Source organism: Colletotrichum chrysophilum (genome assembly GCF_026319265.1).
Source record: "Colletotrichum chrysophilum strain AFK26 chromosome Unknown scaffold_138, whole genome shotgun sequence".
Taxonomy (NCBI): domain Eukaryota; kingdom Fungi; phylum Ascomycota; class Sordariomycetes; order Glomerellales; family Glomerellaceae; genus Colletotrichum; species Colletotrichum chrysophilum.
The window spans coordinates 27,458-54,247 of NW_026517425.1; the positions used below are offsets into that span (position 1 = coordinate 27,458).

The following is a 26,790-nucleotide window of genomic DNA, read 5'->3' on the forward strand; positions in this document are numbered from 1 at the left end:
TCCATCCCTGATACACACACAATCAGGCACCATGGCGGCACGAAAACTGCAACAAGAAGTCGACAAGTGCTTCAAGAAGGTGGCCGAAGGCGTCGCCGAGTTCGAGGCCATCTACGAGAAAATCGAGCAATCGAATAACATTTCTCAGAAGGAGAAGCTGGAGGACAACCTCAAGCGTGAAATCAAGAAGCTCCAGCGTCTACGAGATCAGATCAAGACATGGGCCGCAAGCAACGACATCAAGGACAAGGCTCCTTTACTGGAACACCGTCGCTTGATCGAGACGGTCGGTGGCCCATGATCCCGCGGTAGCCTTCCGTGGCTCTGCTAACTCTCTCGCAGCAAATGGAGAAGTTCAAGGCCGTCGAGAAGGCCATGAAGACTAAGGCATACTCCAAGGAAGGGTTGGCCTCTTCAGCGAAACTCGACCCACAAGAACAGGCCAAGGCAGAGGCAAGCGATTTCCTGAGCAGCATGGTCGACGAGCTGGAACAACAGATCGAGACCCTCGAAGCCGAGAGTGAGTCGATACAAGCCACCATGAAGAAGGGCAAGAACCAGTCTGCCAAGGCCGAGCGCATCGCCGAGATCGAGCGCATCATTGAGCGCCATAAATGGCATCAGAGCAAACTTGAGCTAATTCGGAGATCCCTCGAGAACGGTGGCGTGGATACGGATCAAGTGACCGACCTCGAGGAATTGATCCGCTATTACGTTTCAGATGGCATGAACGACGACTATATCGAGGACGACGAGATGTACGATGACTTGAACTTGGACGAGGAGGAGGGCGTGTACGGCATGCCTCAGGATGGTGACAAGGGATCGTCGCAAGACGCCCAGTCGCAAGCAGAGGAGCCAACACCGGAGCCCGAGATCATCAAGCCTCCAAGCGCAAAGCCAAAGGCAGTGGCAGAGGTATCTGCGTCGGGACGGAGGTCGAGTGCGCAATCCAAGTCCCCCTTACCGGCGCTGGCAACGCTGCATACGCCATTAGCGACTATCAGCAACGGCAACTCGAGCGGCCCCGTCATGAAGCCAGCATCTGTTCCCGCAAGACCTGCAGAAGGCCTCAAGTACGCGTCTGCGGCGGCGGCAGCAGCGGCGTCAGACAAGATTGGAATCTCCCCGTTGCCACCTCCACCAGGCGCCCAACCCGTCGCCATTGCCAGTCCAGCGCAGGCCAAGACGAGCGTATCAAACTCTCCAGCAACGACATCCGCACACCCAGTCGCTGCGAAAGAGCCTGAAATCAAGCAGCCAACGGTACCGTCAGCAAGCACGAGCGAGGCCCCCGCAACCAGCGCAAAGGCAATGCCCACTCCGAGCAAAGCGGAAAAGCGGGCAGCCAAGAACCAAGCCGCGGCGGAGGCGGCGGAAGCTGCCAAGGGTAAGCTGCCACGGAATTGCAGTCGACTTCATATGCTGAACATCTATAGCTGCTCAAACGAACGGCGCCGCCAACGGTGTCAAGCCTGTCGTGGAGGAAGAAGAAGAGGAGTCGATATACCACCTTCCCGCTTCTCTCCAAGACCTCGTCGAGTCGTTCGAGACGTCACGCAAGCGCCCGCCTTCCTACACCTCAGCGACCACACAGCGCATGCTCCAGGCATCGCAGGCCATGTGCCCCGACATTATGGACACGGATGTACCGCGGACCTACCGCCCCGACGTGCGCATTTCGTCGTCAGGAACCGGCTTCCCTTCGGAGCCTCTTCCGCTATTCGAGGACCCGCGTCTGTACCAGCGCATCGATCCTGACACTCTATTCTACGTCTTCTACTACAAGCAAGGCACGCCCCAACAATACCTGGCGGCCAAGGCGCTGAAGGATCAGAGTTGGCGGTTTCATAAGCAGTACCAAACCTGGTTCCAGCGCCATGAGGAACCGAAGAACATTACGGAGGAGTTTGAGCAAGGCACATACCGGTTCTTCGACTATGAGAGCACATGGTAAGTCTTTCTTGGGGACGACAGAAACCAGAGCCAGTACTAACGACTCGCGCAGGATGAACCGTAGAAAAGCGGACTTCAAGTTCGCCTACAAGTTCCTCGAGGACGATGTATGAATAGGTGGCATTGTTCACACGGTATTACCAGGCGTAGCCCCGGATTGGGATGGGTTTCTCGAGCCTCTGGTATCGGGGAGGAATGGCGTTTGCCTCGTTTTGCGGAAACATACGGCCAGGGCTGATCTGGCCCAATCTTTGTTGAGTACACTGACTACTGACTGGTCATTCAAGGTTAGGCGATAGGCCGCCTGATGAATACTACCTTTGCACATGGAAGAAGAAATGCACCGCCACCGCCGCGTGACCCCAGATGGGGCTTTTGCCCTTGGCGGTTGCAAGTATGCTCATGGTGATACCCGACTTGTGCTCTTGCCTCGGGCGATCTATGTCCGCAATTGCCCAATGGCAGAGAATGCTTGGTTGTTGAGGGGGAGCGTCATGGTTACACATATCGATGACTGCGGTTGATGCTGGGTTTAGGTTGAAACTTGGCAGCAGCCACTAGTAAGGTAGTTCTAGATGGTGCTGCACATCACAACGGCACAGTCGCGTTTACCCGTAAAGCAGCCACACACAACAACAACAACAAATGGTGTCTGGGGCCATACGCGGCTGCTCAGCCTCGATGATGTGTGTGTTTCTCGGTTGCTCGGTTGCAGGTTACCGAATGACCCCATAATCGTCTCTTTCGAGGCAAAAATGACCACAGATGGTTACAGTGAGAGACGACGACAGGGCCAGCGAAGCCGTTGCCGTCTGCAATAAAGACGCTCCGCCACCATGTCATATCATAAGCCGGGCGTAGAAGCTCCAGGTAGGAAGTCGGCTTGGACGCAGATGAGTGGTTGAGCGTAGGCAGCCAGTTAAGTTTAAGCAAGAACGATGGCGGTATGTAGCTAGGCAGGTTTCTAGGTAAGTAGGTAGGTAGCTGCAGGGAAGAGCAGCAACGTAAGGTAGTCGTCAGCAGGGGAGGAGGTGCATCGCATTTTGGAGGTTAGGTAAGGTCGGGCAATGTAGATAAGGTGAGGTCAGGTGCCTAAAGCGGTTAAGTAGGCACAAGGGAAAAGCCAGGCAGGCAGTCAGTACAAAACAGAACAGAGTAAATGCAGTTCGTGTTGGTGGTGGTAGTGATGGTTGTGGTGGCAGGGGATGGAGTCGGAGTGGGCAATGTCGTGGGGCCCGCGGAACGATACGCAGGTCACCCAGGTCATCATCTAGGTACCATTAAGGTGCGTTAAGCGATGGAAGTTTTCTAGAAGGCAAGAGAGGCCCCACTATGACAGCTGCACAGCGGTCGGGTCCAACCCAGGAGGGGGCCGTACAAGGCGGGCACATTGGACGACCTGAGGACCTTACCCTCTGATCATGACCGAGCCTAGACTCCATTTTGGCCACACATGACATTCTCTTGCAGTTGGCGGAGGTGACAAGCTCGTTGGAACCCACCGCCTCGAGACGATGTCTCCCCTCGAATCGCCCCGAGCTTGCTGCAGAAGAACATTCTTTGCGTCTTCCAGAAAATGGCTCGTCCGAACAATGTCTCCATCAGGGATGGATCTCGTGTGCCAATGTCGCCTCTCTGTGTTGCGCGCTTTTGTGGTGAACCAACCGGCAGGCACCCATTGGCATTGAGGGCGAGCGATGGAGAGCGCTTCGCTTCGTCACTTAGCTTCACCGAGTCAATCGCCCGCACTGCATCGCGGCACATCACATCCCCTTCGCCTGTCAGCTCGACCGCTGAGGCACTCCGCAGGCCCGCCGTATCTTTTTCCCCATTCGGCCTGCCAGGGGGGCGACCCTTCTTTGCATTTCTGTCGCAAACAGCGACGGCGCAACCCATTTCCTCGGAGACAGCTGACCCAATGCCAAAATGCATCGTCTCGGCGACGAAGGCGAGCAGGATGAGTCGAAAAGACGGGCAGACACCGCAAAATGCGAGAAGGTGCACAACCGCAGCCCCAGTCGTAGACCGTCATCGGCCACCGTGGCCATTACCGTCCGTGGAACCTGCTGTCCAGGACGGACCGCTTGAGATTGTCAGAGTGGGCAATCTGGCCGGGCAAGTAGGCCGGAAGAGGTCCAGAGTTCGTCTTCATTGCATCTCACTCGCCTGCTGACTTTGGCCCATCTGGGTCTCTCAGGCTATTCAGGTGGGCAGTCATGCAGCTCTGCGGCGGATCCAGCGGATTGGCCCCCGAAGGCAGAACAGACATCCTGACGGTGGTTGCACTGCAACTGCGCAGCCCAGTCAGCCATTCGGCCGACCAGTCATACCTTTGGATCGTGAGCGTTGAGTCCATCTCGAGGACATGGGGCATGGAAGCGTCAACCGAGGTACGAAGCGTGTTCGCGTCGCTACCTGACCGTGCCTCTTTTGACGCTTGCTCATGCCTGGGCTCGGCAGCCAGACGCATGCTCGCAGCGCATGCTGCTGCCACCGGGTCATGGCCTCACCTGCCTTATTACTGCATAGTACGGATGGCCAGTGAGCGGTTCGTGATTTGCGGTACCATTGTCTCTCGGCTGATTCCACTTCAGCATGTTGGACCCTGGGCTGCAAGGACTGCAAGCGTGCACGGGGCCACTAGTGTGGCAGTGCGGGGCCCGGCCAGGCAACGACATAGTGTGTTACTCTTCGAGTCAAGCCTCCTCCGCGATTCCGATCTTCACCTCTATCTCAACTCGACAGCCGCATCGCATTTCTGCCAAGTCCGCCCCGAGCCCCCCGTCTGCTCACTCGTTCCAATGAGCGATAAAACTGAGCATTGCCATGACATATCTCGCCCCTGTTTTTCTAGTCGACACTGCCCTTACTGGTCTCTCACGCTCGAGCTAGACACAAACGACCCCTTGCCTAGGGACCACCACCGCACACCACCAACAACACGACAAGAACATACCAAGCCTACCTTACCACTTACCTTCTTTTACCCTGCTCTATGGATACAAACAGAGCAGGAGTACCTACTTGAGCTAAAACAAGGTACCTTGCACCATACTTCTCCATACGTGACTGCATACACCACCACCAGTCCAGTCCACCACCCCTACCAACAAGAACAAGCCTAAAACGCAGTACATGCTGTCCCCAACTCCGGGTTGACTGACCTTGTCCTTGTCTTGACCCTGTCTCGACTCCTCGACTCTTCGTGCCGTCCAAACCGACCGCCAGAAACATTTCCGTAATAGCCCTTACCCTGCCCCGGTTTATCTTTTGGGTCTACCAGACATGTCTTGGGTCGTTAGTATCTTTGCCAATGAGCATCAACCCAGCGTTTCTCAGAGCTGACTGCCCAGCCCGCAAGTCTCCTCAAGTCGACCCCCTTCCGACAAGATGTCCATGTAAACGGCCGTTGAGGCCCCCTTCCCTGCACGTCCCGACACCTTATTCCCCCGCCAGCCCTGTCTAGTGATAGGACGCTGCTCGCACATCCACAAATCGTCATGGGTACGGGGGGAGTGCGGCGGGTCTGAGCTGACCTTGTCTACACATGTTGCCAATACGTCGACGTGCCAGCTGCTAGTACATGCATGTCTTCGCGCGTTGAATCCATCGACTGGGTGGCTGGCGGCTTCTAAGCCCCTTTCTAGAAGTATGTCACTCACCGAGGACCGCCTCTGAGAGCTTCAACTTGTGTGTGGAGGGTCCCAAGGTCCCCAGCACCTGCAGTTGTCTCCTCGCCTCGCGCCGCCTAGGCACATAACTTAATCCATCTCGACCCTACACGGCACAGGCCCAGGGTCAACTTTGCGCCCTTATGAGGCTCCCCATTAGCCAAGACCAAGGGGGGACCCAAGGCCGTCTTACGGAGATGAAGCCATGTGCGCCGGGTGGACAACCATGACTCCATTCCGCTACTTCTGCTGCCACATCTCGTGTCTCTCTACCTAGCCGTGCCGCTCGAGGTTGACGTATTCCTTCATCGAGCATGGCGGTGAACTTGGCCTTGCCTTGCCTTCGTGTCCGTAATACTTGAACCACCCGTTTCCCACCCCGACTCGTGTATCCGTTGTTTGTAATCACTTCACACATTCCAACTGTTCAATCCTTCCAAAAGCCAAACATCAAGCTCCCCGAGCCAAAAGGTCGATCTGTCTAGTTTGAGATAAAAGAAAGAACCACCCACACTCCTTACCAAAACGTAAACATCCCCCCGAGGCGGCCAGAAACAACTCGGACGTCAACCAACCAACTTTTAAGCTTTTCAGATGGGAAGCTGCTTGCACGCCACGCTTGCATCCATCTGAAGTCAGACCCCCACGACCAACCCGTAGCGGCGTCTGATTGTGTAAGTCATCACTGATTTCTACTTCAATACCCCCCAGCAAGTTTACTTCCGGGCCAACCTCCCCTCGACCACATGCTATCCTTTACTTCCCAATTCACCTTGACAAGGGCGACCCTCTCCTTACTGAACTGCTATCCACAGACCGGGATACAAAACGGTTTAGACAGCACGACAGTTGTTCACCCATCACACAATGGGCAGCCAATACTACCGCGGCGCGAGCTATTATGTTAACGCAACGTCTCCAGTGTCGGCGGGAGGAGACTTCCTTGAATCTCCCACGTTCCTAGAGGCACCGGCGCTCGTTAGACAGCTGTCCGACACCAGCTCAAGCAGAGAGCCCCTCACACCGTCCTCCTACGGCTCGCCTGGATCGCCAGGCATGTCCTACGCTTACCACACGACGAACATGAGCCACTCCCCGACGGACAACAGCTATGCGTCGTACTACGGCGAGGACACCGGCGGTTATTACGGCGACGACTACGCCACCGCCGCGTCCTCTTCGGCGCAGCAGACGACGGATTCCTACTATGGCGACGTCGACTGGTCAAAATATGACTACGTCCCCACCGAGGATGGAGGTTACTGGCAGATGAAACCACGATTCGTTCCTGCAGGGCAGTATCCAGCGGTGATACCTCACCAGGGGTGAGTAGACGACAGGGAGGCCGCTTTCCCCAACACGGATTGAAGCTAACAAGGCTGTGAAAAACTGCAGAGGACAAGAACAGCAAGAGGTGGTAGACTACAAGTTTCCCTGCCTGGAAGCCGGCTGTACCGCGAACCCGTTCAAGAGGAAGGCAGACCTCGAGAGACACTACAGACAAGTGCACCAGGACCCGTCCAAGAAGGAGGCTCACAAGTGCGATTATCCCAAGTGTTCGAGGAAGAACGAACCGTTCGGACGACGAGACCACTTCCGCGATCACTTGCGAGACTATCACAACGAGGACATCTTCAAGCGGGGCACGCACGTGGATGACAGCTGGCTCCAGGGCCGTAATCTGTCGTCCCGGTGGTGGCGGTGCTCAAAGTGTCTGATCAGGGTCGACGTCAATTCGTACCCCGACCATGTCTGCCCCAAATGCAAGAACCCGTGCGAAGACAAGCGCAAGCGAGCCAGAGGTTGGCATTGAGCTCGCGCTCGAGCATTCCCCGGAGCTGTCGACCTCGAAGCTCCTCGAGTCGATTCGAGTCGAGTCGCGACAATGGAGACGAAGCTGCGGTCAAGGGAAGAGACACACAAGAGAAAGCTGCTACGCCGGCTGCGCCTCTTTGCAGAGTGGACTTCTCATTGGGTGGACATGCTGATGCCTAGAGTGCGCAGCAATGATGAACCTGCAAGAAGCATACATACCCCACATGGTGTCGACCGACGTTCGCGAACGGGTTACGGAGGAAGGGACATGAGAAGACGAAACCAGGTTTCCGGGGGGGCGTGTGCGCGCGCGCGATCAAGTGGTGGTGGATGTGTTGTTCTTTCCGCACATCTTGGACCTTGCCTCTGCCACCCCAAGGATGCCCTCCGGGGTCCGTTGCCCGACACGACTCTGACCACGCCGACTCATTCGAACGGGAATTTTCTCATTGGACTTTGAGCAAACTTACAAAAGTGCGGCTGAGGTCCCGCGGGCCAGCGAACACCACCATGGCATGCGCACACAGACACAGCTCTATCAGACTCCCTCTCTCGTCCTGCCGCTTCTGCGAGCTCAGCGACGAGAAATCATGACGTCTGGGGCCAACCCGTGCGTTCGCAAGTTTTCTCACCAGGGCCCGGTGGTTCGCTGCGGATAGGCCAAGGTGGCCAATCACGGAGTCGGTCGTGGTGGCCTCTCTCCTCGGAACTGGTGGACCGGCGGCGGCAACAGCTGTCAGTCGAGCTATGAGTCGGCGGCGGCGTCAGACTCCGAACCAAAAGGCCCCCGGTCGCTTCTTCCTGCCTGCCTGCTGGTTGGACCCAAAGGTGCCTTGCCTAGGCCGTTTAAACTGTTTGAATGGTTGGAGTTTTCACCTTTTGAGTCTAGATGCGATTGGCGCTGTGGCCCTCTTGCATGGGAACATGTTTCTTCTCGGGCAGTCATGTGGAGCGGGAAGGCATGGGGGAGGGTGTGTATAGGTGTGTGTGTACGACCCAGAGGTGAGAGACGAACGGAATTCTGGGAGTACGAAGTGGTGCTGCGAGGGGAAGGTGTTGGTGGTCTTCGCTGCGTGTCGACGTCGGCATGTCGAGCCTTACCCGACTGGGAAGGCTTCGAGAAGAGTTCCACGCAGGCTGTGTGGCTTTGCGCACACCCACATCTGAAGATGCAGGCAGAGCGGAGCTGCAGTAGCACAGGATGAGGGGTGAGGGTGGTTGGGAGAGGTCCTCGGTGTTCGGTCACTTTTGTCTTTTGTTTCCTGTGTGGTGTTTCTGCATGGCGGCGGGGGCTGTGTTTCGATTTTGCTCACCCTATTCTGCCCATGTTTGGTTCCTGATTCTGTACTCTGTTCCATTCCTTGGGAATTGGGGATGATGGATTGTCCATCTGCTACGACAGGGTGGTGGTTTGAAAGGCTCTTGCATATGTGTGGCGCAAGGCATATTCGGGATGATGAGAAGACACTGGCGGAAAGGGTTGTCTCTATCGTTTTTAATGTGGGGCTGCGAAGGGACCTTTTTTGTTTCCGTGTCCCTCGCATTCGGCGGAGCCCTGTGGGGCGGCCAGGGAGGGGTGCAGTTCATCAGTCATCATCATCATCATCCTCACGGATACGATGACGGCTTACCTTCTTCAGGCTTTCACACCCCTTGTCCTGGGGGAGAGGAGATTTTTTTCTTCTTCTTTACGACAACGGCTATTACAGCAACCATGGGTTGTCCATGGGCTGTTGCTGCAAATAGCCGTGTACATTAACGATTTCTATGATTCGACGGCAGACATACAAATAAGAGGAGGAGAAAGCAATACTTGGTAATAATAGAGAGATACCCCTGTTTGGGAAAATACATATGAGCATTCTCAATGACATACCTGCACCGCAACCCGCCCTAGCGACACCACACCGCATCACACAGATGCCCCAGATCGGGCATATGCAGCACGCTCGTTGACAGGCAAGCGCGAGGAAGGAAGGAACATGGGGTGGCGGGAGCGGGAGAGGCTAAGCAAGACAGAGAGACTCTCGAGATGAGCCCATGTTCTGTACAACACACACCCACTCCCCCCTCCATTAGCCAAAAACGCCAGAAACGGCCTCGCTTCCGTCGCGGAAGGAATCGCACGCAAAAAGGCTGTACTGTGTTTTTCGCCGTTTCAGAAGCTTTAATTTCACCAGTACCGCGTCTTAAGCATCTGACGAGAGATTGTTATGTGTTTCCCTTTTTGGGCCGTGTGACGGGGGGTGAAGGAGGAGGAAGGGGCTCAGCCACTACGGTACACCCTTCAGTCGAGAGAGACGTCGTCGAGGTAAGGTGTCGGAGGGGCGACGGAATCGGTACGGCGGCGGCGATATTTCCGTCGGGCGTGTGTGGTTTAAACATGTTTCGTGAATATGATTTTGGTCCACCGCTGTCTACCGTTAGGCTGAACACCTTGGGGAAGCATGGTTTGATTTGCAAGATACATGCCATTTCTGGTGATCGGCCGCAGAAACAGCCTCGTGGGATTGGGCAGGGCATATTCAGTCGTCCCAGGTCTTTTCTGATTGGGTTGTTTGATCCCGGTTTAATATCCATGAACCAGTGTTGAAACAATTTCTTGGTGGGATTGGAAAGGAAGCACGTGGGGATTATGTTTTTCATTTAACAGAACCCAGCCGCAGCCTGTGGGGAAATGATTAGAGAAAGAGAGAGAGAGGCGGTGGCTCATCACGAAAAAGTCAACAAAATCGACAGACTATCGCATTTGCTCGTATGTACGAATATGTGCTTGGGTGTAGGTAATGGTTGGAGGGGGCACTTGGCGCAGTTGTCGTCTATCCAATCTGAGGGAATGCTGCGGTCCGTGTGTAACCATGACATGGTCCCATTTGGCGCACACCACACACGCACACACACACACACACACACCAACACACCCTGGTCACGTCAACTTTTTTTCAGCTGGACGGCGATCATTGAATCTTGTCACTGCCGCTAGTCTGAGCGTCTGGCTGTACTTGGCCTTTCAGGAAAGAAGAGTTCGAAAAACGGTTTGCCCAGCGATGTTGAGATGTGACCACGGAGGAATTATCAGACATGTGGCCGGCATCCAGATTTGTGGCTCGAGGTGAGGGAAGGACCATCGGCATGTTTAAGGGAAGAATTCATTCTTCTTGCCTGGCGATCACGCCCTTTTCCCTGGATGTTGAATTGACAAGATGTCGGTGATGAGGGGGAGATGTAGGCGCACGGCACGGCGAGGCGCCTTGCGCGAGAGTGAGAGAGGTGTCACAAGAGAAAGGCGGCAAGAAGGTCGTTTATGCGTATTAGAGGCGCTGATGCCGTGGTAATCGTCATAAGGCGGTGATGGATGCCAGTCCATGTGTTGTTGACAGGAAGGGGTTTGTATGCAACTGAATGACACTGACGCAGGTCAAAGTAGACTCTCTGACTAGGCAGGCCAGCGCGCTAGCGTGTCGAGATACGGGCGGCCGGGGGGACGGATAACGAACCTCTCACATCCCTGTCCGTGTTTGGCCTCTTTTTCGTGTGCCGTATTCTGGGATCTTTTGGCGAGCTAGCGCGGGATTTGCGGGTAGGATAGGCTTCCTTGATTGCTGTGCAGTAGATGGACGAGCTATGCTGTGTTTGGGTTCCAATTCGGAGGTTTGTTTTCTTGTGCGTGGATGACGATGTTGTCTGTGAATATCATGTCATGAGATGGGTGAGAGTGAGAGAGAGAGAGAGAGGTGAATGTCTCGCCGATTTGATGTTAGCCTTCTGGCAGGCAAGGCAGGATCGGATAGGGGGGACATAGAGGTACAAACGGTAGTGTGAAGATCACCACCAAGGCGGCATGCAGGAGTCGGGTACAGGATGGCCGAAGTTGACCGACTTTCCCGGCCGAGCTGGCCGCAAGCGACCGTCCGACGTGACCTCCAAAGGCCAAGCCCCTGCCGCCCCTCCGCCGAGCCGAGTCGCTTAGAAAACCAGGAATAAGGAAAAATAGGGCTGAAGCATGCGAGTGCGACTGTGAAGTGTGAGTGTTTGAAGTGTGAGTTGAGAGGATCGTTTTCTTGTGTGTCTCAGACATGGCAAATGATCTGACTGGGCAGAGATGCGCAGCACTACGGCGGCGTGAGTGTGTGATTCGGCGTGTTTCTTGCTCCTCCGCCGAGAGTAATCGGGGCTGGGCAGCCATTGTTGCACCCTGCTGGGCTGAGGAAGACGCAGGCCGTGGTGCATGTTGTTGGACCTTCCTTTCGGCGCCGTGGATACACTCCGTCTGACCTCGGTAACACCCTGTCTTCTCATCCGTCCGCAATCGTTCCTCCCCCCTCTCGTCCGAGCCTAAACCAGAGTCAGATGGAAAAGATGCACGGTATCTCTATTTACGGGACGTTGTACAGGGCTTAGGGTGTGCGTGTGCGTGTTAAGTTACCGCATCTGTTGTATCGCATCGCATCGCATCGCAGGCCTGGGCTGGGCTGGCAGGCTGGTATTACATACATGAGCGACCCCCCCTGGAGGATGAGGATGAGAGCGTGTTACTGACGTTTACATCTGTGCGGTCGTATCGTGCTGCGCTGGCAAGACATGGACGGACTCATTGGCGAAGACGGTGTCGACGGTGATGGTGATGGCCCGACTATCAATGGACGCGTGCGGAGCGGAGCGTCTGGCCTACGTACCTCATCAGCGGCGAACACATGTACGATGGCCCGCGGGATGCGAGAAGCCCGCGGTGGTGTACGTTGGCCAGGTAGGTATTCCTTTTGGGAGAAGATGAGGCTTGGCTTTTTCGTGCAACCAAACACTGTCCCGCCGTGAGCTCACCGCCTTGACGTGCAGTAAGTCTAGGTATTCTGCCTCGCCAAGCTTTATATTAGATAAGCGGCAGCTTAAGTAAGACCTGGCGCTCAGCCGGCCGCCGGGTCTGCTGTGTGTAACCTCGGTGATCTCGGTGATTTCGGTGGGATTTTCCCTTTGCGCTTCTCGTCAGGTTCGCTGCTCGCGGGAATCGGGGGCGCGGATGTGTGAGCGGCACCGAGATCGGAGGAGTGAAGCTGAACGGCCCCGCTTCCTTGGGCGGGAAAAAGCAGTCATAGTGGGGTTCTTGTTGCTGGCTGTGGATTCAAAAGTTGGTTTCAGCGAGCCTTTTCTCTATCTAGGCGGCTTTGCTGGACATGATTTTATTGTCAATTATTGTGTAAGTGCTTTGGGAGTTATCGCGGGAGCTCCAGAGGGACAGGAGATGTTGCGAATGGGTGGATTGAGTGCCATTGAGTGAGCCGTTGGACCTTGGGTATCCTTGAGAAGAGGGGTTGACGGCTGGATGAACGGGTAGTTGGACGAGGAGTCTGGGTTAAGTCCCGGCGGCGCGCTCCGGCGGCTTCATTTTCGCAGTCGGGGCCTCGCAGAAATGCATAACGTGATTGAGCATAAGTACTCCTTGGGAGAAAACATGCGCAAAATCAAGATGCTCTGATCAATGCCTTGGAGAGACGTTTCGACAGCTTTCCCCGCACGAAGCTCTGGCAACATGTGGGGGAGACACGACCACCACATCAGGACATTTTATCATGTACCGCACCAGAAATGACATGGGAGGGTTGCTCTCGTCCAGTCGTCCTTGTTAACCCTTCCAATCACAGTCATTGCCTGCATTTTCCCCGTCCCATTTCCCTCCAATGACGATGATGATTTGCCCGCAAACAGAGCGGCGAGGGGTTCCGTTGTAGCAGAGGTCACGGCCTAGAAGCGCCTTAGACACTGCTTGACATGGTACCTCACCTTAGGTAGCTAGGACCCTGCCACTGCCACATGCTCTGCAGCACAGACTGGCGTGATCAGTTTGCTTTGCTTGTTGTCCGCTGCAGAAAAAACTGTTCTGTTGCAGAAGATTGACCTTCTTCATGCATCGGGGTAGCGTGACGCCAGGCTGTTGCTCACCACGAGCGCGAATTACTACAAAAGAAGGAAAAAAAACTCTCTCAAGAGCTAGAAGAGTCAGCTTTAGCTCAGGCCCAAAAGCCGATATAGGATCACAAAGGCTCCATCAGAGTCATTTAGGTCGCGAGCAGTGGCCGAAGAGAGGTCCGAGGTGAAGACACAAGCAAGCCCCCGTTGTCTCGCCGCCAGGTCAAGGTCGACGAGGAGGGGCCGCTGTGATCCATTGATGCCAACCCAAGTCGCGGTACTCGAAAGGGCCGCAATTGCACCCAGCAGAATGGGAGAATCTGCCGCATGATTCAGTGCAAGTTGCTGGAGCTCTTGTAGTACCTCTACTTTGCTCGCCGCCCACTCACCGGTCTCCGGAACACTTTCCTGCGACGATCTCGGCTCGGCTACCCTCCCGCTCTCGCTCGCTCTTCGCCCTCTCTCTCGAGATACCTGGTCTAAGGTATTTTTTTCGTGGTGCTTGACTCTTGCTTTGACAGGTTTCAATTGCAACCGGCCATCCTTTTTCCCTCTTCCGCTCCTCGCCTCCTTCTCCTCATCAACGTCCCGGTCTCCTCCAAGTGGTTTGCTGTCAATTGCCTTTTGCTTGTCGCAAACTTCCCCTCCTCCAACTCCAACAAAACCACCGCACTCTTAATTTTTTTAGTGTCTTGTCGTGGCTTCGCGATCGTCAGCGTTAGTTTTCTAGTCCCAGCCGTCTCTGCTCCCGCGCCTGACACTCTTCACGCATCAAGCAAGCAGCAGCAGCATCCTGCAGCAAGCCAACAGCTCCGGAAGCCAGTCATCTTGTTGCATCGTTTCCCCTCCTTCCCGTCCGCCGCCACCCGGAATCAGACTACTACCCGGTACCCAGCAGTTCAGTAACCGCGGCTCTTCTGAGAACCACCCCTTCCCCGCGACCGACCGACAAGAGCCGAGAAAAAAATAAGGGAACCCCTCACAACAAAAACCCCGCGATACACACAAAAACCGCCGCCATCATGAACGCAGCCCGCTTCCTCCGCCGTCCCGCAACCTTCGCCCTCCGGCCCTCCTTCGTCGTCCCCAACTCCTCCTTCTCCGCATTCAACATTGCCCGCACAATGGCTACCGCCGCCAAGATTAAGGTCAAGAACCCCGTCGTCGAGCTCGACGGCGACGAGATGACCCGCATCATCTGGCAGACCATCAAGGACAAGTTCATCCACCCCTACCTCGACATCGACCTCAAGTACTACGACCTCGGCCTGCCCTACCGTGACGAGACCAACGACAAGGTCACCCTCGACGCCGCCGAGGCCATCAAGAAGTACTCCGTCGGTGTCAAGTGCGCCACCATCACCCCCGATGAGGCCCGTGTCAAGGAGTTCAACCTGAAGCAGAGTGAGTACACCTGAACGTATCCACCTCTCGTCACTTTCCTCTCCCCTCCATGCGCCGGCGTTGTGGCTGCGTGATTCTGCAAGCAATTGCGGTTCTCCGGCCCCCAACCCCGAGATACTTGTCTCAGTGCCGCCGCCGCCGCCTGCTCCCCGCATTCCGGGCGCTGCGCCGGTAGCTGCATAAAGTTTTCCGGCGCGAGCTCCCGCATGGCAGATGCAGCCCCGGCCCCTCCCGTTCTCCCCGATGCCCTTAGAGTTGCAACCCCATGACAAAAATAAACGTACCTCCTTCGTAGACTAACACAATGACCCCTCTCCGCAGTGTGGCTCTCCCCCAACGGCACCATCCGTAACCACCTCGGCGGTACCGTCTTCCGCGAGCCCATCGTCATCCCCCGCGTTCCCCGCCTGGTCCCCGGCTGGAAGAAGCCCATCGTCATCGGCCGTCACGCCTTTGGCGACCAGTACCGCGCCAAGGATGCCGTCCTCCCCGGCCCCGGCACTCTGAAGATGGTCTACACTCCCGAGGGCGGCGAGCCCCAGGAGATCGAGGTCTACAAGTTCAAGGAGGGCGGCGGCGTCGCCCAGACCCAGTACAACACCGACGAGTCCATCACCGGCTTCGCCCACGCATCCTTCAAGCTCGCCATCCAGAAGGGCCTGCCCCTCTACATGTCCACCAAGAACACCATCCTCAAGAAGTACGACGGCCGCTTCAAGGACATCTTCCAGGAGCTCTACGACACCCAGTACAAGGCCGAGTTCGAGGCCAAGGGCATCTGGTACGAGCACCGCCTCATCGACGACATGGTCGCCCAGATGGTCAAGAGCTCCGGCGGCTACATCATGGCGCTCAAGAACTACGACGGCGACGTCCAGTCCGACATCGTCGCCCAGGGCTTCGGCTCCCTCGGCCTCATGACCTCCGTCCTCATCACGCCCGACGGCAAGACCTTCGAGTCCGAGGCCGCCCACGGCACCGTCACCCGCCACTTCCGCGAGCACCAGAAGGGCAAGGAGACCTCCACCAACCCCATCGCCTCCATCTTCGCCTGGACCCGCGGCCTCATCCAGCGCGGCAAGCTCGACGACACCCCCGAGCTCGTCGCCTTCGCCGAGTCCCTCGAGAAGGCCTGCGTCGACACCGTCGACGTCGACGGCATCATGACCAAGGACCTGGCCCTCGCCTGCGGCAAGACCGCCCGCGAGGACTACGTCACCACCAACGAGTACCTCGACGCCGTCGAGCGCCGCATGAAGAACATCCTCAAGCAGAAGCTGTAAAGTGCCTCTCCGACTTAGAGCGCGGCCGTTACGCGTGTGATCTCCCACGAAGTTTCAGGAGGCATACGATGAAGGGCAGGGTTTAGACTAGACCCTTGACAACTGTAGAAAGGAAGAAAAGAGCAGGGAAGTGCCGCCTACGGCCTCTGTACCTATGGGCTTTAACGACATTGGGTATTTCTGTTTTGCGCGGTTTGAAGCAAGAACACAAGCAGACGGCATGGGCATACAGGCATCTTAGTGTGTGCGGATTGTATTTCTCGTTTTATTTGATATCACATCTGTTTAGCATTTACTTGCGAGGACAGAACGGAGGGCGGGGGAGAGAGTGAAGATAACCTTTGGGGCCATCTGTACATAGGGAAGCACCCAGTGGTAAATAACGAAACCAACCAATTTTTGAACACAATCTGGATGATAGTCCACTATGCTGAAAGAAGATGGAGAAGCACAAAGAAAAAGGTGTCATTTGATTTGCTGCCTTGCCTAATTTACCCCTTGCGAGAAAATGCTCCCGCGATGAATTTCCGTGACGCCTGCCCTGCCTACCACCTGCATGCCCCATACTCGAGCTTTGCGAGGGTCAGGTCTCCCACCCGCCGCACAGCCAGCCCACCACGAAAACACGTACATGCCGTCGTCTCCTAGGTCTACCTTTGGGAGCACTGATTCTCCCCTGATTGATTTAGTGTATGATGTACAAGTCTAGAAAATAGACGATTGCGACGGACCGAGAAAGAAAAAGGAGAGGAAAAAACAGACTTTTCGCGCCAAGCAGTAGTGCTCCTACAACGCGGCAAAGTAGCTATCGCACATCCATCGCACCATGTAAACTTCGAGGTCTTCGCATCCATGATCGCCTCAGTAGTGACGGAGCTCAGCCAGCCTTCGAAACCTAAGAGCCGCCCTCTAGTCGTCCAGGGCTGCGCTCTTACGCCCTCTCTTTGATACTGTGGGAGTTCCGGCGTCGGCTCCCTCGCTCTTGCGCTTCTTCTTGGCCGGACGTCCTACAGACCCCCTAGGCCTGTAGCCGCCGTCATCGTCGTCCTTGGCGGCTGCACGCTTCCTCTTACCGCGGCCGGTAATCGGGGTCGCGACGGCCACGTCGTCGTCGTCCTCTTCCATGGCTTCCCAGGCCTCGGCGGCCTCACGCATAGCTGCAGCACGCTCGGCGGCGATGGCAGCCTTCTCCGCCGCCCTCTCGGCGGCCTTCTCTGCGCGAGACGCCGCGAGGGAGGCGCGCTTGCCGCCGCGAGAACCGCGTCCGCCTCGACTGCCCTCGCCCCTAGCACCGCCGCGTCGTCTGCGGCCGTCGGTTTGCGGTGTTTCGACGGCGTGCTCTTCGTCTCCTACGGCTGCGGCGGCGGCGTTCTCGGCATCTTGCAGGAACGTCTTGGGTGCGTGCTTACGGAGCCAGTTGTACACGCTCGTAGGGTTCTTCATGGCGATGCTCTGGGACAGGGCGTGCGGATTGGCTTCCGGCAAGGGAACGTTTGTTCGGGCGGATGGGGCGAGGGTCGGGAGGAGGTGCTCCGGGTCGATGCGCCTGTCGACATCGTAGAGGTAGTCGTCGATGTCGTCTGGGGTGAGGAAGGCTGGGGTGTGCGATACTCCGGGGGCGGGCTCCATGTCTGCTACGACGGAGGGGGAATGCTCCTTTGCTTGAACATAGGTTGAATGAGGTACGTCCTTGAGAAGGACCGTGAGAGACTTCGTCGGCTTGTTGAGCTCATTGGTATCGGCGGCCTCGACAGCGGTAGCCTCGTCGACATCGAGCGGAGAATACGGCACATCTTTGGGTGGTGGTTGGGCGATGTCGACGCGTTTGTCGAAGGGAATCTGTGCTGAGGAGTTCATATCCATGAGGAGATCAAGGATGCGACTGGTAAGAGAAAAGTCAATGCATTGTCGAAAGATTCAGGGGGGAGGCCGTTGATGGCATTTCTGGTGGCTCACTCGTTCTCGATGGCGATTTGCTTTGCAGTGGCGAGCGCTTTCGACTCTTGACGATGCAGCTCCTCGCAATCGTGCATCTTCTGGTCGAACGTGATGCGCATCTTGCGGTACTTCTTCTTCCACGACTTATACGTCGTCTTTCCGTCGCCTGCCCTTCCGTCGTCGGAGTCGTTGTGTTCGTCCTTGACGTCGCGGGCGACGCTGCCGTTCGCGTCTCCCATTGCGGCAGGCATGGTGAGTGCGTGTGAGGGTTTTCGAATGCTCGTTCCGTAGGGAAGTAATCAATCGCGACGGCCGAGATGGATGGAGTTTTCGTCGATTGGAATGTGAAAAGGAAAGTGGGCGAGCTACGCTTCAAAAGGTATGGTCGTGCTCATCGGATACTGATGGGGCTCGCTGTTGTTGATGACATTGATGGATAGTTGCAATTGTGTACGGGCGACGTGACCAGAGTTGCGTTGGGGGTTTCCACGGGCGCGCGGATGCAGGGCGAGGCTGCGATCGGTCCTGGCAACTTCTCTCCAGTAGGAGCTTGGGAAAAGCGTCAGTGTCGCTGATACGCCGACAGTGGCGTGGTGGTAAGAAAGGTTTATCTTGCTTGTGATTGGTGTGGCTTGAGCTGGGGTCGGGGAGTGTGGCTATCACATCTCAAAACTTCACATTTTGCCTTCCACGATCCATCACCACCAACTATCCACAGCTTGGCTTTGTTTGTGAGAACCCAATACTACGAATTTTACGATATCAAGGGGTAACGAAAAAAAAGCCTCTTTTCAAAGATACCCAAACAGTTGAAAAAAAATTGAGCTGGCACTCTGAAAGCGAAGGAGCTTTCCTCACCCACAAATCTACCCCTCAGCTGCATGTTCCGCAGCTTTTTCAGAACTAGCAACCCTTTACGAATGGCTGAAAACGCTGCAAAGAGACTCAAGATGTCGCCCGTCACTATCGGCACCCACAACGGCCACTTCCACGCCGACGAGGCCCTGGCCGTGCACATGCTGCGCCTGCTGCCCACGTACAAGGACTCCAACCTGGTTCGCACCCGCGACCCCAAGCTCCTTGAGACCTGCCACACCGTCGTCGATGTTGGCGGCGAGTACGACGACGGCAAGAAGCGCTACGACCACCACCAGCGCGGCTTCACCACCACCTTCCCGGGCAAGGCGACCAAGCTCTCCTCCGCCGGCCTCGTCTTCATGCACTTCGGCAAGGCCATCATCGCCCAGAAGCTCAGCGAGGGCGCCGAGACCCCCGTTTCCGAGGACAGCCCCGAGGTCGAGCTCCTGTACAACAAGCTGTACGAGAGCTTCGTCGAGGCCCTCGACGCCCACGACAACGGCATCTCCGTCTACGACCCCAAGGCCGTCGCTGCCGCCGGTCTCGAGAAGCGCTTCAGCGAGGGCGCCTTCACCCTCGGCTCCGTCGTCGGCCGTCTGAACCCCAACTGGAACGACCCCGTCCCCTCCGACCCCGTCGAGGCCCAGCGCCTGGAGGACGAGCGCTTCGCCAAGGCGAGCCGCCGCATCGGCGAGGAGTTCGACGCCGACCTTGACTACTACGCCAAGGCGTGGCTGCCCGCCCGCGCCGTCGTGCAGGCCGCCTTTGAGAAGCGTACGCAGTACGACCCCCAGGGCCGCGTGCTGGTTCTCGAGGGCCAGAGCGCTCCCTGGAAGGACCACCTCTACTCCCTCGAGGGCGGAAACCCGTCCGTCGTGTACGTCTTGTACCCGGAGAAGCCCGCCCCTGATGCCAAGTGGCGTGTGCAGGCTGTTCCCGTCACCAAGGATTCTTTCGAGAGCCGCAAGCCCCTTCCCGAGGCGTGGCGCGGATTCAGAGACGAGGAGCTCGACGGCATCACTGGTATTCCCGGGGGTGTCTTTGTCCACGCTGCTGGCTTCATTGGTGGAAACAAGACTTTTGATGGTGCCAAGGATATGGCCATCAAGGCGTTGGATCTGTAAAACAGGTCTTCAAGACGGATTGGTCACTGGGAGGAAGGCTATTGGGACATGGGACGGCGCATGGCATCAGAAAAAAGTGTCTTCTGCTTATCAATACATCGGGATCCCATCAATGCCTGTTTCTCGATGTTCGATAACTATCTGTGGCCTTCTGACTGTGGCCTTCTGACTGTGCATGGTATGATGATATTAACACGGGCGTGACCTGACTGGAAAGTATTTGCACTTTCGTTGGTTCCACTGTGATGACCGGGGACGGCGTGGGTTTAAGGTAACCACCGGGGTGCTCGCAGGCGAAACGACCCTGTACAACGACTTAGTGCCCTTCCACAACTCATAAACGAACCGGTTGAACGGCGGAGGCCATGTGCCTATTGACACGAATTCTCGATTTGGCTGCTTTGATGTATCGTTCTCTTCTTCCGCTTCAGCCCTTTACACATGTACGGAAAATCAGACTTCCTGGTAGTCCCGCGCGGAGCGGGAAAAACGGTCAGGAGCGCGGCGTAACACCGCCAGCGCCCCAGCCGTCCATCCACGACAGACAAGCCGACAACATAAGTCCACCTCCACCCAACAACCGATTGTGCTTGGTTTCCTACCCATTCCAACGCCAAGGAGTTTCATGAAAAGATCAACACTTCATCATAACATCGTAGTAGAAATCCAACCCCCCGACAAACACCCAATTTGCCTCCGGGGAGTTTCCGATAAACACCCGTACAAAACCTGGGGTAACAAGACAGAGAAAGGACAGCGGACTAAGGCACTCGGGCAGACCCCTCATCTTCGGATGGGGATGGCTTCGGTCTTTGCAGCGCCGTCAATGACTGGCGTGCTGTTCTCGTTGTTCTTGTTCTCAACCTCCTCGGCGCTGGTCTCTCGGTTGAGGAAGCTGGACTCCTTCACGGGGCTGCCGGCTTGGGCTCCGCTGGGAACGTTGGGGTGGTGCTTGGCGCCGTTGTTGAGGGATGAGGAGGAGTTGTTCACAGGGCTCGAGAGGTGAGGGATGTTCTCGGGAACGGGGTGCTGGCTGCCTACGGCACCAGTGTCGACGCTGTCGCCCTTGCCGGCCTTGGACATGGCATAGTCGCCCGAGTCGAAGTACTTGCGCTCCTTCAAGTGCTTGGCGAAGTGATCGGAGCGGGAGGGGAGCTTGCCGTAAAGGCGGAAGAGACGTTGCTCCTCGGGAGAGAGGGACTGTGAAGAATACTGTCAGCAGGCGAAATTATTTCAACCGTTGCGGCTCATTGAGTGGCTGATTGTGTGCGTTGTGATGCAATCGCGGGCTTCGTCGTCAAGGTGGGGGCCATTGGGTAGGAAAGAGGGCGTGGCTGGTGCCAACGTACCGAGACGTCGATCTTGTTCTTCTGAAGAGGGTTCATTTTGACGGCAGAGGTCGCTTTCGGGCTTTGGTTTATGAGGAGTATTGACGCTCGGTAGCGAGAGATTTGACAGCTTCTCAGGGTACGAAGAAGCAGAGCCGCGGGAAAGAAGATCGGAGAGGAGGGACGTTGATGTAGACGGAGGTGGAGTGCAGTGCGAATGTGACGGGACTTGGAGGTGCAGTGGGTTGGTAAGGCGGCGGGTGCGTCCTGTGCTGGTGGTTTTTAGCGGGGCCCCTTTCTTTTTGGAGAGGAGGGGGAAGCGGCATCCGTCAGTGCAGGCCATTGGCGGGTGGACACAGTGAAGTCAGTCTGGTTCAGTGCCAGTGCAAGGCAGGTGTCCCAGACTGCCCTCCGCTGGTGAAGGCGGGACGGGTAGAGGCAGAGGTACGTACCTTTTCTGGCGAAGTACCGCTCTATCGATCAGCAAGGTCGCTTGGAGATGCGGGCGGTGAAATTCAAAGTCGCCGCTGGAGTTGGAGAGTGGTGGAAGGGAAGTTCATAGACAGCGACGAGAACAGGTGGGCAAGACACTTATGCGACAAGAGTTGCCTCCTGGGGAAAACAGACACAACAAGGTGAGCAGAAATTCGCATGACCCTTAGGGTCAGGATTTCGGCGGTTTTTGATTGCTAACTATAGACTGGGAAAATTCGGTTTCATCTGGTGGTTCCCGTGGAACGCAGAAAGCATAGCCATGTCCTGGACAGGAGACGAAAGGGTCCAGCAGGTCGAGGGGCAGGCCCAGATCCAGGAGCCGGGAAAGGAGGCAAGGCAAGGCAAGGCAAGCAGCTACTACTCCATCCCGTCGTCGTCGTCGCCGTAGCCGCTGCTGCGAGCTAGTGGTTGCATGAATGTTTACCGTCCGTGTTATTGCTACCTGGAGTAGTTTCCCTGCTCTCGGTTCCCAGTCACCAATTACCAGCTCACGGCTTGCTGTCTGGCCGACTTTTGTTTGCCCTGTCTTGCTTTTGCATCGCACATCCAGGTATTGTTGTTGTGGTTGCTGCTGCTGCTGCTGCTGCTCCCTTGAAGCCCACCGCGTTGCTCTGCTGCGTCAATGCATCAGACCCCAACGACTCCAATTCTCTGGCTGGGCTTTTGGGCTGGATGACACACGAACAACGGGGCTTTAGGGAAGACAGGACCCTGGTTTGTTAGCCCGAGACTTGGGGGCAATCCATTGGCTGCGGCTGGAGCGACCTGGGGTTTCCTTCCGGCTCGAGACATGGCTCACCTTGCGGATGGCTCTGACTGCTTGCTGGAAGTCCCCATCGTCTTTCTAACGGTGCTGTCCTGACCTGACCTGGCCTGAGTCTTTACTTTCTCGGTCCATCGTCTGTTTGCATCCTCCCCATTGGTCTGAGATGCTTTCCACAAGGCATTTTGTCTGAGCAACAGCAACAACAACACAAACACGCGCGCTCACGACTCATTCTTTGGCCAATGTCGCGCTTCAATGGGCCGTTTGCTCTTCTTCTCGACCGATGCCAGCAAGTCCCCGGCCATTGGCACCGCGACGTTCCGTCCTACCGGAAATCTTCCAGTTGGTCACTTGACCACCAAGCCCCCGTCTCCAACGGGAAAGGATGAGCTGCGTTCTCGGGACTCGTTGCAGCTCGCATCTGCCATGACGCCCTTCTCGGATCAGCCAAACAGCTTTCGCTGGCCCCCACCGAGACACAGGATTCCAAGAAGGATTCCAAGATTTCGCACGTTGATTCTCTTGTCCTTCCCTGAAGATCCTCAGGGTCTTGAATGACTGTATTGGCCACCCGATCTACATGGCCTTGATGCCGGACACTCGTTGGGCCCATTTGGGCCGTCCGTGGTACCTGCGGCTGCCCCGCGGCTCGCATATCCGGGAACGCTATCATGGCCACACATCCAAGCTCCGAGCTCTCACCTTCACCATGCCAAACGGCCACTCGACTGGTGTCACTTCTTATCAGCATTTACCTGGAAGACGGCACTCACAGGTGCGACAGCTAGTCGAAGGAGGGGATGATCCTCAACGCTGATATGGCACCCAAACTCCCAAGTGACGTAAAACGGCCATCCCTGCCGTGCCACGGTGGAGAATGGTCAAACGACGAAACCACCTCAGAGCTCGTCGACTTACAAGTCCTGCTAGACACCATCAACCGGCCTCCAAGACTTTGAAAACCCCCTCGGTCAATGCTATCTTCCCCCGCATTCCGCCCCCAAGGTGGTCTCGACTTGTTGCCCTCTCGTGATGCGCAGGGAGCAAGTGCCGCTCTTCACAACCTCGATGAACGAGGGGCAGCTTAGCCTACCATCCAGCTTTCTTTTCTTTCTCTCCCACTCACACCACCTTAAGTCGCAAAAGTCAGACTGCCGTCCTCGCCGAGGCCACCCCATGAAGCACGAAGAAGCACAAGAAACTTCGTAGCGATGGTGGCCGGGGCTCTTTTCATGTCTTCCCGCACTCAATGGGATGCTTCTGCTACCCTTCTTTTCGCCCATGGCTCCATCTGCCGCCGCAAGACTACGACCATCATACGATCCCGCGTGGTTGGTGTTGCACAGTCAAGACTTGACAGCCGTCAGTCCCCTGCTGGTTCAGCGGCGTGCCCACGCTTGGCCCAACGCCGCTAGCCGCTGATAGAGTTTCCCGCTCCGGTCCCCAGGGTAGCCTGCATGCGCATGCTGCCATCCTACCGAAGCCCGCCATTCCCGTCTCGTCTGGCCTCAAAAGGAAACTTGGAGCTGGAGATGCTTTCGGATTTTTGGGGGACAGCATGCCTTTTTCACTCCCGGCCGAGGCCCCGTTCGTTATTGATACCCCGCTTATCAGCCTTCGTTGCATGCATGTACAAGCGCCAGACATGAATCGTTGGATTACCATCCTGACCTCGTGATGATGGTCCGCTTACACGCACTCGCGAGCTGTCACAGCAGATGCGTCCCATGAATTAAGTATTAAGCGGCTACCAACAAGTATTACATGGCCTGCGCCGTCTGAAGAAGAATCGTCACACCGAGCTTTCCGAGAAACCATCCCTGTCTTCAACCGTCACCGAATGGTCTAGATCAGTATCTGCTTCTCCTTCTTCAACTGCTGGACAAACTCAATCGGAACCTTGAGGGTCTGAGCTACAATCTCCGGCGGCGTCAGGGCGAGCCACTGGGTAAGAGGAACGTCGGCGACCCTGTCTGATTTGTACAGCTCGATCCACACGAGGTCTTCCGTGTCGGAAGTGTTCTCGATGTAGTGTCTGCGGAGCATATCTTTCGTCAGTAACGGAATCCGGCACGGCGCCCACGGAAAAGAGGGGCTGACTCACCCGGAGTTGTCGGGAAAAGCGGCCGTGTCTCCCGCGGAGAAGTCAAACGTCCGCGCCGCTGCGTTGCCGATGAAGACGGTGGCGCGGCCTTCGCCCTTGTGGAAGTACAGCCACTCTTCGGCCTAGGAAGTGTTAGAAACCCAGTTCCGAGTCCCGGACAGGAGTGCGCCCTTACGTTTGGGTGCCAGTGAAGCTCTCTCAGACCTCCCGGCTTCAAAGTGACGAACGTTGCGGCGATGGTCTTGCTGATGGGGAAGTTGGTCGAGTCTATCTTTCTGAACTCGCCGCCGTTGCCGGGTACCACTTCCGCTGGATGTTCCAGGGTGCGATACACGAAGGAGCTGTTGCCTGAAAGGTAGCCATTGGCGCCGGCAGTCACGTTCTGGGTGGCGATGGTGCCGTTGAAGATGTACGGGTTGGTGGACGGCAGCTTCTCAAAGACTGAAGGGTCGACGCCAAAGTTCTTGGCCAAGATGTCTCGAGGTGTGTGAGCAAGCCAGTCGACGATGTTGAAGGTTGTGCTTTTGCAATGTCAGCAGAGTCGTCGCTTGCAATGAGGGAGTACGCACCCGATCTTGTCAAAGTCGGCCTCGTCAAACGCAAGCAGGTACTCGTTCTCATCGTCGAGCCCCTGAATTGTGTGTGGCAACCCCTTCGGAAAGTACTTTCATCCCGTGAGTATACATCTGAGTATGGAGGGGAGTGTATAGGTACCCAGATATCTCCGTAGTTTAGCTTCTCAGCTTGGTACCTGCCGTTCTCATCGACTGCCGATACGAGCACGGAGCCGGAGTAGACGATGCCCCATTCCGCCTGTCCGCCACGCAATGTTAACACATCACTCCGCACCGGAGGATTGTGGGATGGACATACCACTTTGTGCCAGTGAAGCTCTCTAATGGCCCCCTTTCTGAGATGCTGCTGGGCAGCCGCAATGTCATGGCTCTGGGGCAGATCCTGGATGACCTGCTCGCGGACCCAACCTCCGTTGAGGATCCGGGTCTTGGAGTCGGAGAATCTCCACTTGAGGTTGGGCACCACCCCGTTGTCAGTCGGCTGCTGGCCGAGGTTGTCCGGGTTGTCTCTGTCGACTTGGTTGTTGGTGCCGCCTGTGCTCTCCCGTGTCAGTGAGGTATTCGAGGTATTGGAGGAGACAACCTACCAAGGATCGGGCCTCCCTTGCCATTGGCGTCGATGGGCTGGCCGACGTTGAACTGCGCGTCTCGCTTCTCGTTCTGGGGTGCCGCGTTGGTGCTCGAGGCGATCGCTGCGAAGCCCAGCAGGGAAGCTTGGAGGAGTCTCATGATGAACGCTACAACGAGTGACTGAAAACCGGCGCAAAGACACGAGTGACAACTGTTTATCCCAGAGTCGAGTGACGTTCAAAGAAAGGGAGGTTTGCGCTCGTCTCAGCATTGCCTTTATACAACCGCAACTTTTACGGCCTTCCGTCTCTGAATCTGTTATTACACAGCATACCCGCCGGCGATGGCGGAATACCACACGGCGCATCACGTTCAAGCCAAGCCATGGCGTCTTACAACTCGGCAGCAGCAGGTCTGCGGCATTGTGCCTCTCGCAATGACGACATTGAACTATTGATGCTACCTGGTAATTTTGAGTCGCCAATATCTCTTTCGTGCTGCAGCTCTAGCTTCGTGATCGTCGAGAGGTTTGTCTTTGAACGAGGAATTTTGGTGGTGTTGACCCCGGCCATTCGACATTTCTCCGAAGATCACGACATCGAAGGAAAGCGTGGGGGGAGGGGAGGTTGCTTGAGGGCTGCACCTGCACCGGTCAGGCGCGCCGATCGCTATGGGGCCGGATCGTGTTAGCTTGGAAAGCTTAGTTTGACCGGCAATTTTGTTTTGTTTCTTGGCTTATATGAATTTTGGGGTGGGGGTGCCATTGTTGTTTCTTTCGTTTTTGATGCTGTTAAGGTGTGTTTGAGTAGCATGTGCTCTTCACGACTCAACAAGCGCCGGTCGACACGTGCACTGCAAAGGTCGTCATGCTACTTTCTCCGAGAGATCGCCCATTTTTCCTGTGGCTATACTCTACCTTAACGTCGTCGTCGTCGTCGTCGTCGCCGTCGTTTCCATCGTCCTCGCCGCTATTATTGTCATTGTTTCTACCATCGTCTT

General features: G+C 56.2%; 7 protein-coding genes across 7 annotated transcripts; 4 read left to right on the top strand and 3 right to left on the bottom strand.

Moving 5' to 3' along the window:
• Nucleotides 1-31: 31 nt before the first annotated feature.
• COL26b_011360 (uncharacterized protein) lies at nucleotides 32-2,069 on the top strand (the record flags this gene model as incomplete). Its single annotated transcript, XM_053184031.1, has 4 exons — nucleotides 32-286; nucleotides 343-1,390; nucleotides 1,440-1,953; nucleotides 2,009-2,069. The coding sequence occupies 4 exons, from the start codon at nucleotides 32-34 to the stop codon at nucleotides 2,067-2,069; spliced, it is 1,878 nt and encodes a 625-aa protein (XP_053032004.1).
• Nucleotides 2,070-6,494: 4,425 nt separating this feature from the next.
• Nucleotides 6,495-7,440, top strand: COL26b_011361 (uncharacterized protein; the record flags this gene model as incomplete). Its single annotated transcript, XM_053184032.1, has 2 exons — nucleotides 6,495-6,952; nucleotides 7,023-7,440. The coding sequence occupies 2 exons, from the start codon at nucleotides 6,495-6,497 to the stop codon at nucleotides 7,438-7,440; spliced, it is 876 nt and encodes a 291-aa protein (XP_053032005.1).
• Nucleotides 7,441-14,368: 6,928 nt separating this feature from the next.
• Nucleotides 14,369-16,033, top strand: COL26b_011362 (uncharacterized protein; the record flags this gene model as incomplete). The annotated part of the gene is made up of 2 exons (XM_053184033.1): nucleotides 14,369-14,750; nucleotides 15,072-16,033. The coding sequence occupies 2 exons, from the start codon at nucleotides 14,369-14,371 to the stop codon at nucleotides 16,031-16,033; spliced, it is 1,344 nt and encodes a 447-aa protein (XP_053032006.1).
• A 909-nt stretch (nucleotides 16,034-16,942) lies between these two features.
• On the bottom strand, nucleotides 16,943-18,222 carry COL26b_011363 (uncharacterized protein; the record flags this gene model as incomplete). The annotated part of the gene is made up of 2 exons (XM_053184034.1): nucleotides 16,943-17,915; nucleotides 17,990-18,222. 2 exons carry the CDS (start codon nucleotides 18,220-18,222, stop codon nucleotides 16,943-16,945), a joined length of 1,206 nt encoding a protein of 401 aa, XP_053032007.1.
• A 669-nt stretch (nucleotides 18,223-18,891) lies between these two features.
• Nucleotides 18,892-19,953, top strand: COL26b_011364 (uncharacterized protein; the record flags this gene model as incomplete). The annotated part of the gene is made up of 1 exon (XM_053184035.1): nucleotides 18,892-19,953. One exon carries the CDS (start codon nucleotides 18,892-18,894, stop codon nucleotides 19,951-19,953), a length of 1,062 nt encoding a protein of 353 aa, XP_053032008.1.
• A 783-nt stretch (nucleotides 19,954-20,736) lies between these two features.
• COL26b_011365 (uncharacterized protein) lies at nucleotides 20,737-21,338 on the bottom strand (the record flags this gene model as incomplete). The annotated part of the gene is made up of 2 exons (XM_053184036.1): nucleotides 20,737-21,153; nucleotides 21,303-21,338. The coding sequence occupies 2 exons, from the start codon at nucleotides 21,336-21,338 to the stop codon at nucleotides 20,737-20,739; spliced, it is 453 nt and encodes a 150-aa protein (XP_053032009.1).
• Nucleotides 21,339-24,387: 3,049 nt separating this feature from the next.
• Nucleotides 24,388-25,950, bottom strand: COL26b_011366 (uncharacterized protein; the record flags this gene model as incomplete). The annotated part of the gene is made up of 7 exons (XM_053184037.1): nucleotides 24,388-24,577; nucleotides 24,647-24,768; nucleotides 24,822-25,167; nucleotides 25,216-25,277; nucleotides 25,361-25,459; nucleotides 25,520-25,755; nucleotides 25,809-25,950. 7 exons carry the CDS (start codon nucleotides 25,948-25,950, stop codon nucleotides 24,388-24,390), a joined length of 1,197 nt encoding a protein of 398 aa, XP_053032010.1.
• Nucleotides 25,951-26,790: the final 840 nt, after the last annotated feature.